The 14,628-nt window shown below is 38.0% G+C and overlaps 1 protein-coding gene across 4 annotated transcripts in view; it reads left to right on the top strand.

Annotated features, from left to right (window-relative positions):
* The window catches only part of LOC131427945 (uncharacterized), a 739,358-nt gene that overhangs the window by 715,398 nt on the left and 9,332 nt on the right, over positions 1-14,628 (top strand). For all 4 annotated transcript variants that reach the window (XM_058591542.1, XM_058591541.1, XM_058591540.1 and 1 more), the window contains 4 exons: positions 12,988-13,086; positions 13,156-13,354; positions 13,412-13,590; positions 13,653-13,818. In XM_058591542.1, coding sequence (XP_058447525.1) covers positions 12,988-13,086; positions 13,156-13,354; positions 13,412-13,590; positions 13,653-13,818 — 643 coding nt within the window. The remainder of the gene's footprint in view (positions 1-12,987; positions 13,087-13,155; positions 13,355-13,411; positions 13,591-13,652; positions 13,819-14,628) is intronic.

The following is a 14,628-nucleotide window of genomic DNA, read 5'->3' as shown; positions in this document are numbered from 1 at the left end:
TCGAATGGAATAGTTTTGAGGCCAGTTTAGAAAATATTTAACGTGTTTTGTTTTGCCCCTTTAAGTAATGGTGAAGAATGTTTAACACACTTTACCCTATAATTCCGGAATCGGAAATCAAATACACATGTGATTTAGAATTCATTTGAATCTAAATTTGTAAAAATCGATCGTGCCATCTCTTAAAAAAAAGACAGAAAGTCAATTGAAATTGGAATTTTTACACTGATCGCCCTATAATTCCGGAACAGGAAGTCGGATCCAAGTAAAATTGAGTGATTATTTAAAGGACCATTCATGTGAATCTAAGTTTGTAAAAAACGGTCACGCCATTTCTGAGAAAAATCAGAACACATATTTTCATTTTTTGGCACATTTTTCTCCATAGCTCCGGCACCAGAAGTCGGATCAAAACAAAACTCAGCAATTTTATATGGGACTACAATAACTTTCATTTGAACCTTAGTTTGTGAAAATCGGTTCAGTAATCTCCGAAAAAAGTGGTTGCACTTGTTTTCACATTTTTTAGCGCATTTTACCTCATAATTCCGGAACCGGAAGTCGGATCCAATTAATATATGGGAATTTTATATGGAAAAAGAGACCTTTCATTTGAATTTAAGTTTGTGAAAATTGGTTCAGCCATCTCCGAGAAAAGTGAGTGCAGAAAAGATGTTTCATAAACACATACACACACAAACATTTTGTGTACTCGAAGAACTGAGTCCAAAGGTATTTGACATAACCTTTCTATATGAGAAAGCCGAAACGAGTTAAAAACAATAAAAACTCGACGAGCGACACTCCAGAGTTCCATGATGGAAATCTACTAGACGAAAATAAACCTTCATTCATCTGTGTTTTTAGTGTAACCGGGAAAAACAGTGTCAGGTTCCTTTGTGCAACCGTGTAGTAACAACGATTTGTATAGAACAAATTTTATGCGTTGGTGCAACCTATTCTCGCAGTATCTCTTTTAAACTGGACAAAAGTCTCTTCCAGAGCTCTACGATCAACACAAAGAACAACAATGTTGTCGAAAGAACCAAGAAGCATGTGAGACTTATTGATGATGGTTCCGCTTCCCTGCATGCCGGTTCTTTGTATCGGTTATATTCCCTTCGAGCGCAACATTAAAAAACAAATTAGAGAGCGCATCGCTCTGCTTTAATCCATCTAACGTCACGGAAGCACTGGATGATGCACCAACTTGATTTCGATCCATACGAGTGTGGTACGAATCAGTCTAATGCTCTTTGTTGGAAAGTAATGTTTTAACATGATCAGCCATTTCACGGAGCTGTACGGAAGGTTGAATATCAAACTAGAAATATAGAAAAAAAAACAAATTTGATTCGAAAACAGATTCACTTTCTCGGTCTATAAACAAAATTACTGTTTATACTTTTTCTGATAGATTAGGCATTAGGCATTTTTTTCTGGCTACCTACATCAGTTTTCGATATATTGTAGAAAAATTACATTTTTATGCATTTCACTGATTAAATTGAAGAAAATCCTAGTTTCTGTGAAACGCTCGCACTTTGGACTTGACATTCTTCATTAAATTCTGCACAGTTATTTTTGTGACTTTCCTGGTGGCAGCTGTCCAGTTTTTTTAACTCCTGCATGTGTTGGGACACTGTACCTTCCTTCCGAAAGTTCCGCTTGATAATTGCCCAATACCTTTCAATTGGCCGAAGATCCGAGCAGTTCGGTGGGTTGATGTCCTTTTCCACGAATTGTACATTATTTTTTGACAACCACTGTAAAACGGAGTTGGCGTAGTAGGCTGAAGCCAAATCCAGCCAGAAGAGTGGAGAAGCCTTATGCTTTCTGTACAGTGGCAGCATTCTCTTCTTCAAACATTTTCCTCGTACACCTTGGCGTTAATTGTGCCCTTCGTGAAGAAAATCGACGACCGCAAACCACAGGTACAAATTGCTTGCCAGACCAACAGCGTCGTCCAGGTCCTGGTACACCGATTTCGTATAATTTTGCGGTCCGGGCAGCGCTCGAGAGCCTTCCTTAGCGTAGGTTTCGTTGTCGATTAGGATTCATCCGTCTTTATTCTGTAGAATCCGGTTATACAGTTTTCGCGCTCTTGTTTTGGCCTGAACTTGCTGTACCAGGGACTTTTTCGGCACCATCGGTTTCTTGTACGTTTTCAGGGAGTTCCGAACTTTGATCCGTTGAATCATCCCGATGCTGGTGTTGAACTGCTTGGCCAAATCCCGCATCGACGCCGATGGGTTTTTTCTGATGTACTCAACCACTTTTAAGTCCCGGCCGGGCTGGCTGGGACCCGTTTTCCTACCGGGTCGGGGCAAATCCTACATGGAAAGGGTCTTACCGAACTTCTCGATAATATTTTTGACACTGGTGTGGTGCACTTTTACCCGTTTTTTTTGTGTGGTGCACTTTTACACTTTCTGAGCACCAAGGGTGCAGAATTTTCTTTCGCGTTTCTGGATCAATTCGACTCATCATTGAAACGATAAACCGTACCGAAACCAATCGATTGCGCAGCTGTTATTGACATGTAAACAAACATGTCACCGCAAAACACGCTGCAAAAAATTAAGCCATTTCAGAGTAATAACTGTTTGAATGTTGCTAACTACTTATCGATACACTCCTTAATCAGTCTTTTTCAAGACTTAGACATTAATCAGCCTTTTTCAAGGCTAGCCATTCAAAGAATTATTCTTCAAACTAATCAGTCTTTATTAAGACTACCACAAAATCAGTCTTTATTAAGACTTTTCCAAACTATTAGTCTAATCGAAGACTAATTTAGCCTAGTTTATTTAATTTCAAATTTCATTCATTTCAAAAATGCCTGCGTCCAACCGGAAAAGCAATAAGCCTAAGGCAAAAAATAATTCAACACGGAAGAAATCTCAATCCGTTATTCTAAATTTTTCTAATAACATAGACGATCTTATAGAATCGGAATGTAAAAATAAAAGACAACGGACGGACTTCCCTTCCGTTGATCCTATGCCGTCTAACAAACTTTTCGATTTTTTTCCCGATTCGGATTGTAACGACAAATTTTTCAAAATTTTCGTAATAGGGGACTTAAAAGCAAAACATGTCCAGTGGAATTGTAGGCAAAATAACAGTAATGGTAAAATACTTCATAATCAACTATCAGCTAGTTACTTCACAGTTCTTCTTCCCAGTAATCCGACTTGCTTCTCTTCCGTGAAAAACCCGTCTACAATTGATCTGGTTCTATCATATCAAAGTCACATTTGTAGTGAACCGATTACACATGCTGACTTTGACTCAGATCATCTTCCTGTAACATTCAGACTTTCCAACGAAGCTATAATTAATCCAATTAGTTCTATATTCAACTACCATAGAGCCAATTGGTTTGAATACAGATCTCACATTGATAATCATGTGGATCATGAAACTATTTTAGAAAATTCTGCGGACATCGACACAGCAATTGATAATTTGAATCATTACATTATCGAAGCTAGAAATCGTTCAGTTCCCAAAGCTCAAACTAAATTAAATTCTCCTATCATCGATGACAATCTTCAACTGCTCATTCGGTTGAAGAATGTTCGTCGACGACAATATCAACGTTCACGTAATCCTGCTATGAAAAACATAGTTAAGGATTTACAAAAAGAAATTAAACATAGATTTACTCTTTTGCGAAATGAAAATTTCGCTAAAGAAGTTGAACAAATTAAACCATATTCTAAACCTTTCTGGAAACTTTCTAAGGTTCTTAAGAAACCTCAGAAACCAATTCCTGCTCTCAAGGAAGGATTCTTACAAATGGCTAAAAATCTCAAAAACTTGCTCAGCAGTTCGAGAGTGTCCACAATTTAAATTTGAACGTTGTGAGTCCTATTGAAAATTAAGTCTCACTGAAACTGATCATGAGTTGAAAAACTCAAGTGTTATTACACTCGAGACGAATTTTGATAAAATTAAGTCAATCATTAGGAAAATTAAAAACATGAAGGCTCCTGGTAATGATGGAATTTTTAATATTCTTATTAAAAATCTTCCCGATGTTGCCTTGAGACTCCTGGTTAAAATTTTCAACAAGTGTTTTTCTTTAGCTTATTTCCCAAAAAGATGGAAAAACGCTTAAGTAATTCCTATCCTCAAACCTGATAAAAACCCAGCAGAAACATCAAGTTATCGACCAATTAGCTTACTTTCTTCTATCAGTAAACTTTTTGAAATAAATATCTTGTTGAAAATGATGTCTCATATAAATGCGAATTCAATTTTTTTACCAGAGCAGTTTGGATTTCGTCATGAACATTCAACTACTCATCAACTTGTAAGAGTAACGAACATGATAACAGCAAATAAATCTTCTGGGTTATCCACTGGAGTTTCTCTTCTAGACATAGAAAAAGCATTCGACAGTGTTTGGCACAAAGGTTTAATAGCAAAAATGTCTGATTTCCAGTTTCCTATTTATTTGATCAAAATGATTCAAAATTATTTAACTGATCGGAATTGACATGGTCTGATCAAGCAAAATACTTAGGTTTAACGTATGACACAAAACTCGCTTTCAAGGATCACATTGAAGGAATCAATGCAAAGTGTAATAAATATATTAAATGTTTATATCATCTGTCCCGGGTTAGCGGTTCAATGCATAGGGCGCTGGTCTTACAAACCAGTTGTCGTATGTTCGAGCCCCGACCTGGAAGGATTCCTAGTGTCAGTAGAATCGTAGCACCAGCCATGCACTGGTTCTGTACACTCTGAATCGGCTGCGAAGTCTGTTGAAACAGAAGGTCAAATTCCACTACAGGAATGTAACACCAAGGCTTTGCTTTATATCCTCTTATAAACAGAAATTCTAAGCTCTGTCTAAAAAACAAATTATTACTTTATAAACAAATTTTCAGACCAGCCATGCTTTACGCAGTACCAAATTGGTCAAGTTGTTGTTCCGTCAGGAAGAAAACGCTTCAAAGGATTTAGAATAAAATTCTGAACATGATTTTGAAGCGTCCTCCCTGGTTTAGTACAAATGAGTTACATATACTCACAAATATGGAATCATTAGATGTTCTTAGAATATTATAAGCAAATTCCGACAAAAATCGATGCAATCTTCAATTGAATCCATTCGCTCTCTGTATTAGTTAGTAAGTTAGTAAGTTCCTTTTGCTCAGATCATAGTTTAGTTCATATTTCAATAAATAGTGATGAAAAAAAAAGGTTCATCCATGGTGTAAAATAAAATGGAGGCGCATGACCTACACAGCCTTTTCGAAACAAGATAAGAAAAAACGAGTACGGAATCTAGCAAATCATCAACGTTAGTCTGGATAGGTTTTCGTCTCAACTTTAATGTTGCGACATTGCTTCCTCATCGTCCGCGCCATCATCATCATCATTATTATTATCATTATCAATGTCTTCACTGTCGTCAAGTATGATTGCTATCAGCTCTCTCAACATCAACGTAATGTCAGGGGTATTTTACAGTCACTGGTTTATTCTTCCCAAGACTCATCCTTCACCCATTGCATGAGTCATCGCGGGAACACAACACTGGAATGTATGAAACAGAATAGCACAATGTCATGTTCTCACTCAGCTTCTTCCGGTTAACTAACAGAAAAGAAGACAATCCCAAATCCCTTCCCATTGGCAAAACTAAACAACCGTAACTGTGTGCCGGGAATGGCGCACATTATGTTCGCTGGGCAACGACTGCCACCAAAGTGCCTATGTTGCTAAATTTTATGATTTTAAAGCAACATTTCGGTACATTGACTACGACCAGAGATAAAAGTTAGTGGAAGTGTGAAGTTTATTGCGCGTGTTTCGCTTTCTCTCGTTATCTTGCGGGTCGGTTTGGCTTGTTGGTAAGCGACGCCATCATTAGGGATGGTATGGCGTTTTATGGGCTCCGGCGAAAGTGAACACGGTACCCAAGAATCTGGTGTCTGTTTTCCGTGCATATGATTCTTTTGGTGAGGCTGATTTGCCGGCTTCATGGTCGCATTCAAGTCTTATCTAAATGTGGTTCTAATTGAGTTTCAAGTTTGTTAGGTTTATCGTTGGGCAGAGAAGATCACTTGAGTAGCAGACGAGCTTCTTTATTTTAACAATTTCCAAGGTTAATTGTTGCCGTATAACCAGACAATGTAAAACAAAGGAATACCCCGAAGCCTTTGACAGAGTCCACCAATTAGTGTACAACGATAAACAACCCGTCGTTGATGTAACCCGAATTTTGCTCTCAATTACCGAAGAGCAAAGAAGCAAATTATCTCGTTAATTAAGAGCTAACTTACTCAACAGGTCTGTCATACAAGCGTACCGCTGAGTTCGTCCTACTTGACAGGAAGAGCTCGGAGCTAAAAAGTTAGCAACTTATTATGCTCGATCGCCGAAAATAGCAACAATAAACGACCACTTGAAGGCTTTACCCAACCCACCACCGGTGCCATCAGTGGCACTACTCAACCGAATAGAGTATTGTTTGGCGGTTGTTGCGGCCTTTGTTAGTTGTGTTCAGCATCAAATTCGAACAAAGCTCTAATTTCAATATGAAATTTAACCTTCCGAGCCGAGTTTGCAGTTGTGTAGAACAATAGCATTAAGAAGTTTTATGATCTGCTGACATATTGAACGTTACCAAGTCGGAACCGAAAGAAAAAGAGCCAGGTCAGGAAAATAAAATCACATTTTATCTTTCAAATGAACATAAAAGATAAACGAACTGAATTCTCGTTGTTTTCAAACCAATTTTGAAGCATTTTCCTTTTGAAAACCATAGTAACAATTGCAGCTTATTTATAACAAGTTCACAACAAAAAGAAGACCACATATTTCTTGCAAGCTGGTCTCTGGCAAGTGATTTTTCCTCTCAGAACAAAACTCCGAGTACAGTAGCAACACGAATGCAATAGGTTTTATACCGTCATGTGACAAATCACTGGCTATACTATAATAGACTAAAAGTACAGTATTGCGATAACCTCTTCATTCGGGCCAAATTTCTTACCGGCGAGCATTTTTTTTTTCAAGTCAGCGAACAGTCATTAGTCGCTGGGAGCCAAATCTGGCAAATGCGATGGATGTCGGGAGCAATTCGAAGTTCAATTCATGTAGTTTTGCCATTGATTTGATTGACTTGTGACACGGTGATGAAGCAAAAAAAATTCTTTGTCATATGCGGTCGTTTCTTTGCAATTTCAGCCGTCAAACACTCCAAAAACGCTATATAATATTCACTGTTAATGGCATTTCTTTGCTCAAGATAGTCGATAAATATTACACCACGAACATCCCAAAATTTCGAGACCATAATCATTCCAGCCGATTGTTGTGCTTTCTGAAGCTTTGGACGAGGTTCACCAGTTGCTGTCGCCTCAGATGATGTTCATTTTGATGCCGGAGTGAAGTGATGAATCCATGTTTCATCCATTGTCACATATCGATGCAAAAATTCCGGTTTGTTACGTTTAAACATGGCCAAACACTGCTCAGAATCATCAACACGTTCTCATTTTTGGTTCAAGCCAACACGTTGTTTTGAAATCTTTACGATGTCAGCTAACCCACGCAACTTAACGATTTTGTAGTAGAGTCCATCGCGTTCTTCACCATCGGTGTCTCTACGACCACGTTTGAAGTCAGCAAACCAACGTTTTATTGTTGTTTCTGATGGAGCGGAGTCTCCATAACACTTTTCAAGCCATTGCATCACTTGAGCAGTATTTTTCCCCCTCATGAAGCAGTGTAAAATTAAAACACGAAATTGTTTTTGATCCATTGTTCTGAAAATAACAAAAGTAGTATCACTTTTAGCACAATAACTTACATACTAATGAATAGAATATCATGAAATTTTGACAGCTGTTTTTAAAGTTTAGTATTAACTGGAAAATGGTGACTGCAATAAAACTAGCGCCATATATGAGTTAGGTTCGTGACTTTTCAGGATTGTACTCGGAAAAAACACAACACTTTATTTTGAGTATAACTTTTTATTGGATTGGTAAAATTTGAATAAATTTTGGGAAGAACTAGTTTAGAGTGTAGTGGTTTAATAGATGGCTTCCAAGCAAGAAACGATTCAACAACAAAATTTTGTGCACGGTTATGTAAAATCCAGGCTAGTCACACAGATGGATCGTGAAACAGTTGGGAATCGAAAATTCGATCGTGTCCCTTGTGGTAAAATCGTTCAAGGACACTGGCAGTGGAACAAAAGTGAAGAGAAGCAGCTCTGTGTACGTAAGGAGGATAAAGGATCACTGTAAATTCCGCACCAGGAAGCTGTACCGTGTGTGGTTGATGAAGCCGAAATGCATCGTAATGGACGACGAGACGTATATTAGAGGGAACACCAATCAGATTAAAGATCAGAGGAAGTTTCGAAAGAAGAAGAATTAATAGTTTGCTACGAAGTATTTGGTGTGACAGGTGATCTGTTCGTGCGATAAATTCAGCAAGTCGTAGACCACAATCGGCCTCATCAACGGCCAAATATATAAACAAGAATGCCTCCAGAAGTACCTGTTGTCCTTCCTTCGGTCTCACGAAGGTAACACTCTATGTTGGTAGGATCTGGCATCGTGCCGTTGCGAGAAACCGGTGACGGAGTTTTAGAAGGCAAAATGCCAACCGAATGAGACAAATCCGTCAAGCTCGTCAGAATCTCGCCAATTAGAAAATACTACTGCTCGTCAGAATCTCGCCAATTAGAAAATTAGAAAATAAAAGCTTCGAAAAACAGGGAAGGTACTCGAAAACGACCAGAAATTGAATGAAAAGTGAATGAAAGGGTGTAAACACGATGCGGACACCCCAGGAGAGAACGGTTATTGAACCAGCAATGCAAAAAATAGCTAATACGTGTGTATTCAAACCCTAAGAGTTCCAATATCCGACCTAAAATTAATTTTTGGTGATCATTTTTTTCAAGTTGAATACTGGATCTGGATTCGAGAACTAAATTTTGAATTGGATTTTGAAACTAAATCTAAAACTAAACCTGGATTCTGATTCACCCGAATACTGAGTTTAATTTCAGGTTTAGAATTTTGTCTCTGAATTTTTTTTCCAGATTACAAACTATGTCTCTGGAGCTGAATATTAATTCTGGATTCTGGAACTGGTTTCATGACTAGGTTTCTTTGCTAGACTAGTTCCTTAATTTATGTTCAGAATTCGAATCCTAAATTCTAGAATATGAATTTTAGATCTGGATTCTGGAACTAAATGCTGGATCTGAACCGTGAACCTGAATTTTGTAGCCGGTCTGAACCAGAATTCAATTCCTAAATTCAGTTTCATTGTTTATTTCTTGAATTTAATTCCTAAACTCAGTTTCAGAATTTATTTCCAAAATTCAGAACCTGCATACTGAAATTAAATTCGGAACTTGAATTCTGGAACTAGATTTTGAAACTGAATTCTGGTGTGTAGTAGTGAATCCATATTTCATTCACAGCTACCAATCGACGCAGAAAGTCCTCCCCATTCTACATTAGCTCGGTGAAACACGCCTTTGAAGTGCGCTCGCGTTCGTGTTTTTAGTCCGGAGTCAGCATGCGCGGCACCCTACGCCAGGATAATTTTGTTTATATACAGAATCTTGCCTAAAATATGGCGTGTGCACTTATTACTAATGCTCATGTCTTCTGACGGCTCGCGCACCTTCGCTTTCCGGTTGGCTAACATCATTTTATGAATTTTCGAGGTATTGTCCTATGTAACCGCTGGGGATTTCATCGACAGTGAAGTTTCGACCGTCACAAAACTTTCGAAACAAATATTGCATTATGTTATCTGCAGGAGTTGAAATCCCATAATATTTATCGAACTTTTTTTTGCTTTTCTTTGCCGTTTTACTTCTTAACAAATATTTTTTTGTAAACGAACGAAAATCTGTTTTTTGACATACTGTACATTATGTCTAACAAGTGAACAAAAATAGAATGTAAAAATAAAACAAACGACAGTATTACGATGATATTTAAAATGTTAAGTATGAATAGACTACAATACAGCATAACCTTTGTTGTGATTCGTTATTTGCGTTATTCGACAAATGATTGAATTTTACTAGAAAAACTTAAAACTGTACCATATAAAGCCAGCCTTTCATGTGTTGAATCTGTCGTATTTTTATGCGGCCATACGTCGGTTTCTGAAGACGTAGAAATACAAGAATTATTCTAAGTGTGTAGAATGTTATCGAATTTGTAAAACAGAGTATGAAGTAAAAATTGAAACAGAATAGTCAAAATAGTCAAAAATAATTTTATATCAGGATTTCGCACAGCATTCAACTTATTATATGAAATGTTGGAAGAAAAATATATATTTATACAGAATTATCTAATACAAAGTATCATTTCAGAGATATTGAGAGAGAAACAATGGTCTCTCATGCTGTGGCAACTCTGTGTTGTGTCACCGCGATGCTATCACCACTAGTCAATGAAAGTAGAGTTCTCAATACCCTCTGTTATTCATGAAATACCTCCATTGATTTTCACTTTTGCTTATTAAGAACCAATGGATACGCAGCGAAATTTCGCAGTTTTGTTCATATTGTAACTTGATGCTATTAGGACGTGAACGAACATTGTCATAGTTATAACGTATGTAGCGATCAAACGCTTGATGTTTTAATGTAAATAATAATTGACGGCAGTGTTGGTGATTGCCGAAAATTTGACAGAAGCTGCTATATTGCTATCTATATTGTATACAACATTTCTAATCCGGTAGAAGATGCTACAAGAACTCGAGTCTCTCAATGCATGAACCGTGATAGAATTTTGCTACATTTCTTCGCCCCACTTCATACTCTGAGTATTTCACGCCCTTAAAAAAATGTACAGTCTGATAATGATCGTTGCTGTGTGGAATTTCCCAAGAGAGAATCGCAAGCTGACAATTATCGCAGAAAATCGAATCGATGATTCAACTTGATGATTCTCATACTAGGCTGCAATATTTCAAAACCCTTGTGTGGAGCATTCACAGACATTTTCATAGACATAACTTATACAAAGGTTAGATGCACATAGTTAGAAGAAGCGACAATAGTAAAATGATTCATTGCATCGCAATTATCAACTGCCTATTTCGGATCGCGAAATGAGAATAAGCGACCGTTTGTTGCTTCAGGGAGGATCCCCACAGCAGCGTGCTAACCTTTGATTCTCAGAAATGTCATCGAGAGAAATTCGCTCTCGCACTGGTGTCGATTCTATGTTAAATAAGCCATGCCGGGTTTTTGTTGTTGCGATGGTATGCATCTCTCTTTGATGGCACTGATTTAGTCGTGTGAGGAGTTGCCAGTGAGGGATAGGATAAAAGCCATCCTTGATTGACGGTGACGGATGCTTCATAAGACTATATCAATTTCTAACCATCAAATTAAGTTAAACGATTTTTTTTGGTTCAATAATAGGGTCTGTGGGCTGTATTTAGTCACATTTAATGAATGAGAAGTATCTATGATTATCATCATTAAATAATCTTGAACTGAATCCATTTACGAACCACCGTTTTGGTCGTATGTAAATGGAGATTCCAGTATGCACACAACTCTGTCGACAAATCAATATGAATCTCTAAATTGACCTGCTAGTTACCGAAGAATCAAAATCGACAGCTAATTGGTATTTAATATAGTCAAATGAACACGGTATGCAGCAGACGGAAAATGGCATCAGCATACCGCACACATACAAAAGCAACTATCCAGCGAGCGAATTGATGTAATTTTCAGTTTCATCATCTACTCACTAACTCCTTCCTTGCCCAAAGCCAGAGGTTGACTAAGCGAAAATGTGTTGGGACATATATTTTCTAGATTCCATTTTGTGCGATATTTACGATGACTGAGTTATAAGGGTTCAAAATCAGGGCAGGAATTTGAAATTGCATTTTTTTAGTTGACACCCGGCCCCACATAGTGAAGAGTAAGGCATTTTCGATGCCAAAAAAGGATATCTGCATGTTAAGACTCTTAACAAAATTCATTAGAGCTACAATTAGATTTTAAACTGCATATGGAACAGCGCGAATGAGCAGCTATTGTTTGAATCCTGTCTTGTTAACTTTTGCATTTCTATTCCATTCAATTCTATTTCAATCATATGCATGTGATTAAACGAACAACTTATGAACGAGATATCATCTCAATTTCATCTTACCGAGAACTTCATGAATTTATGTTATGGTACCTCAGACATTCAAAATCAAAATTTATCGAACCACAAAGATTGTTGATTGGAACTTCTCTCGGAAACAATGGAAAATAATCATACGGATTCCAACACACATAACCTCGATTAACTGAACTAACAAACCTTACACAACAACAAACTGTACCAATTTAATTCCAAACGCCACAATCTGATAAACAAACCGAAAAAACAGTACGTATTGCTTCAAGTAGTTATTCTATTCTAGCATATTATCTTAGAGTTCCTGATTTAAGTACGTGCATCCAATTTCCTTACAATGCAAAGCCGAATCTCACTCTCTAATACAATGCTGTTGGCAAACAAATCACCGTGTTCTTGCACAGTATTCTTCTGCTCTGGGTAAGCTTATTCTTCTTCTATTTTTTCTTAAAACACTATATATGTTCCTGCTAGATTATGTTTAAGTTACCAAAATACTGAATTGATTGTTAAGTAACAACGATATTCGAAACAACAGAAAAAAATAACAATTGCATAGAATTAAGGCAGCTTCAAAACCCAACTTCTTTGTAAACGTCAGTGTCAATCGAATGTTTTAAATAAGACGAAATTATGTAACTTTCCAATGTTGTAACGTATCCGTACGTGTGAAAACGTGAAAATGTAAACGACTGTTTGTAACGATTGGCAATAGATGTCTATTCAAACTATGTTCTGCAGGTAGACACAGTAAAAATAAACTAATCTGTTCTTCCCTTATTTCCATCATCCTTTTCCTCAATACCATTTCATCCAACAGTGTGCCCAAGGACGTGCCGCATGGTTGGAACGCGGTCGACGATGCAGCGTGCAGGAAACCCCGGCCTCCTGCCATCGACGATGGGTCAAACGTAATCGGGTAAATGTGATATAAATATCCTAATTAACATATTCTCAGCTTAACGTTTCGGACTACTTCTTCCTTCAGATACAAGACTCATCGTTGGGTGGCTCCTCGGACGATGAAGACTTACTCGGTGTGCTGCGAGGCCCCAGTTCATTCGCCAATGCCTTCCTTTACGTAGGTTTAGGTACGATAGCAATTGGATTAGTTATAGCGTTCGTCGGAACTGGCGAAAAAGGATTCAAGACGGTTGAACTAAGACTAATCGGACCATCGTTAATCGGTCAGTTTGTTAGCGTACGCTCCTTTAGCTGGACAATAAATTCGAAATCCATTTCAGGTCTCGGCTTAATTTGTTGTATATTACGTATTCTGTTTTGTATATGTCCGTCACACTGTTTATCATCTAGTCGTAAAGCGAGAAATAAGAAAAATGCTAAAATTGATGCCGATCATCGAACTTCCCTGTTACGTGGCGACAGCAAACGGGTATCGATAGCACGCGGACCTCACATACCGGTAGCAAAGCAGAGCCTGCTATTGGTTTTAATCATAGTGACTAAACTGCATTTCCGTTTCAGACGAAGCAGCCACAAATCTACCCCAAATCGATTGTGAAAACCAAAACGTACGAGGGTGTGGAAGCACTACGGCAAATAGCAACAACCTCATTATTTCTGCAGAACGAACAAAAAGTTTCATCCAACCGGATTGTTCCTATCATCAAGGAGCCAGAGAGATTAGAAGGTTTATTTCTTATTGTGTAAAGGTTGACTAAAAGTAAATTGGTACGCACGAAAAGACTTGAAAACTCTTCCTTGTTGTCCACATTTAAAAAATGTCTTTTACTGCCCCGCCGCATCGTCAAAGTCGTTGCTTAGAAATTGTTCAGTATTTGTCGATTGGTCGAAATCTCGGGCAGATTCATAATTTGGGGGCAAAATGGATCTTGTTGACAGCAAACTACCCTCGAAGTAGTGATAGCTGGCCACTGGCCAAATCGCGCCAAAAAATTACTTTGCCCTAATAATTATAGAAGAATACAAGCTTTTTCAGACATTCTTCGATGAAAACCTATGATTTCATCGTCAAGAATCTGTCGAATGGTTCAGTTTAAAGGCCACAACTGCAGATCGCTTACCAAATCATGGCCTTCTTCGCAAACTTGTCGGCAAATACGAACTGGAATCTTCCCGGCACATTCCCACGTCTAGGCACGATGGAAATTGTTTTACCGGGGAACTGCTTAAAATCGAGTTTAACGTCAAAGTCATGCCCTTATGTTTCGTCAAAACACGCTCGTGCAGGAGCCTTGTGCGATTTTTGGCCACGGAATTCTGCTTTATGCGCCGGCTCGGATGTTTACTGGATTTTTACGATTTTCCGTACTGTTTTAAAGTTTGCGTTCTCCCTTTAGACCACAACTCGAATCGATAGACCGGAGTTGGCTTTAACGCACCTCAACAGCTTGCTGTGCAGCCAATTATTCCTGATTGTAGTATTATCGTAAGTCCGCTAGCTCCTTTCCACGTTCAGAGTCTGCCTGTAGGTGCTTGT

This window comes from Malaya genurostris, chromosome 2 (assembly GCF_030247185.1).
Source record: "Malaya genurostris strain Urasoe2022 chromosome 2, Malgen_1.1, whole genome shotgun sequence".
NCBI lineage: Eukaryota > Metazoa > Arthropoda > Insecta > Diptera > Culicidae > Malaya > Malaya genurostris.
Note: the sequence above shows the minus strand (reverse complement) of the source record. Positions and strands in the feature narration are given on the sequence as shown.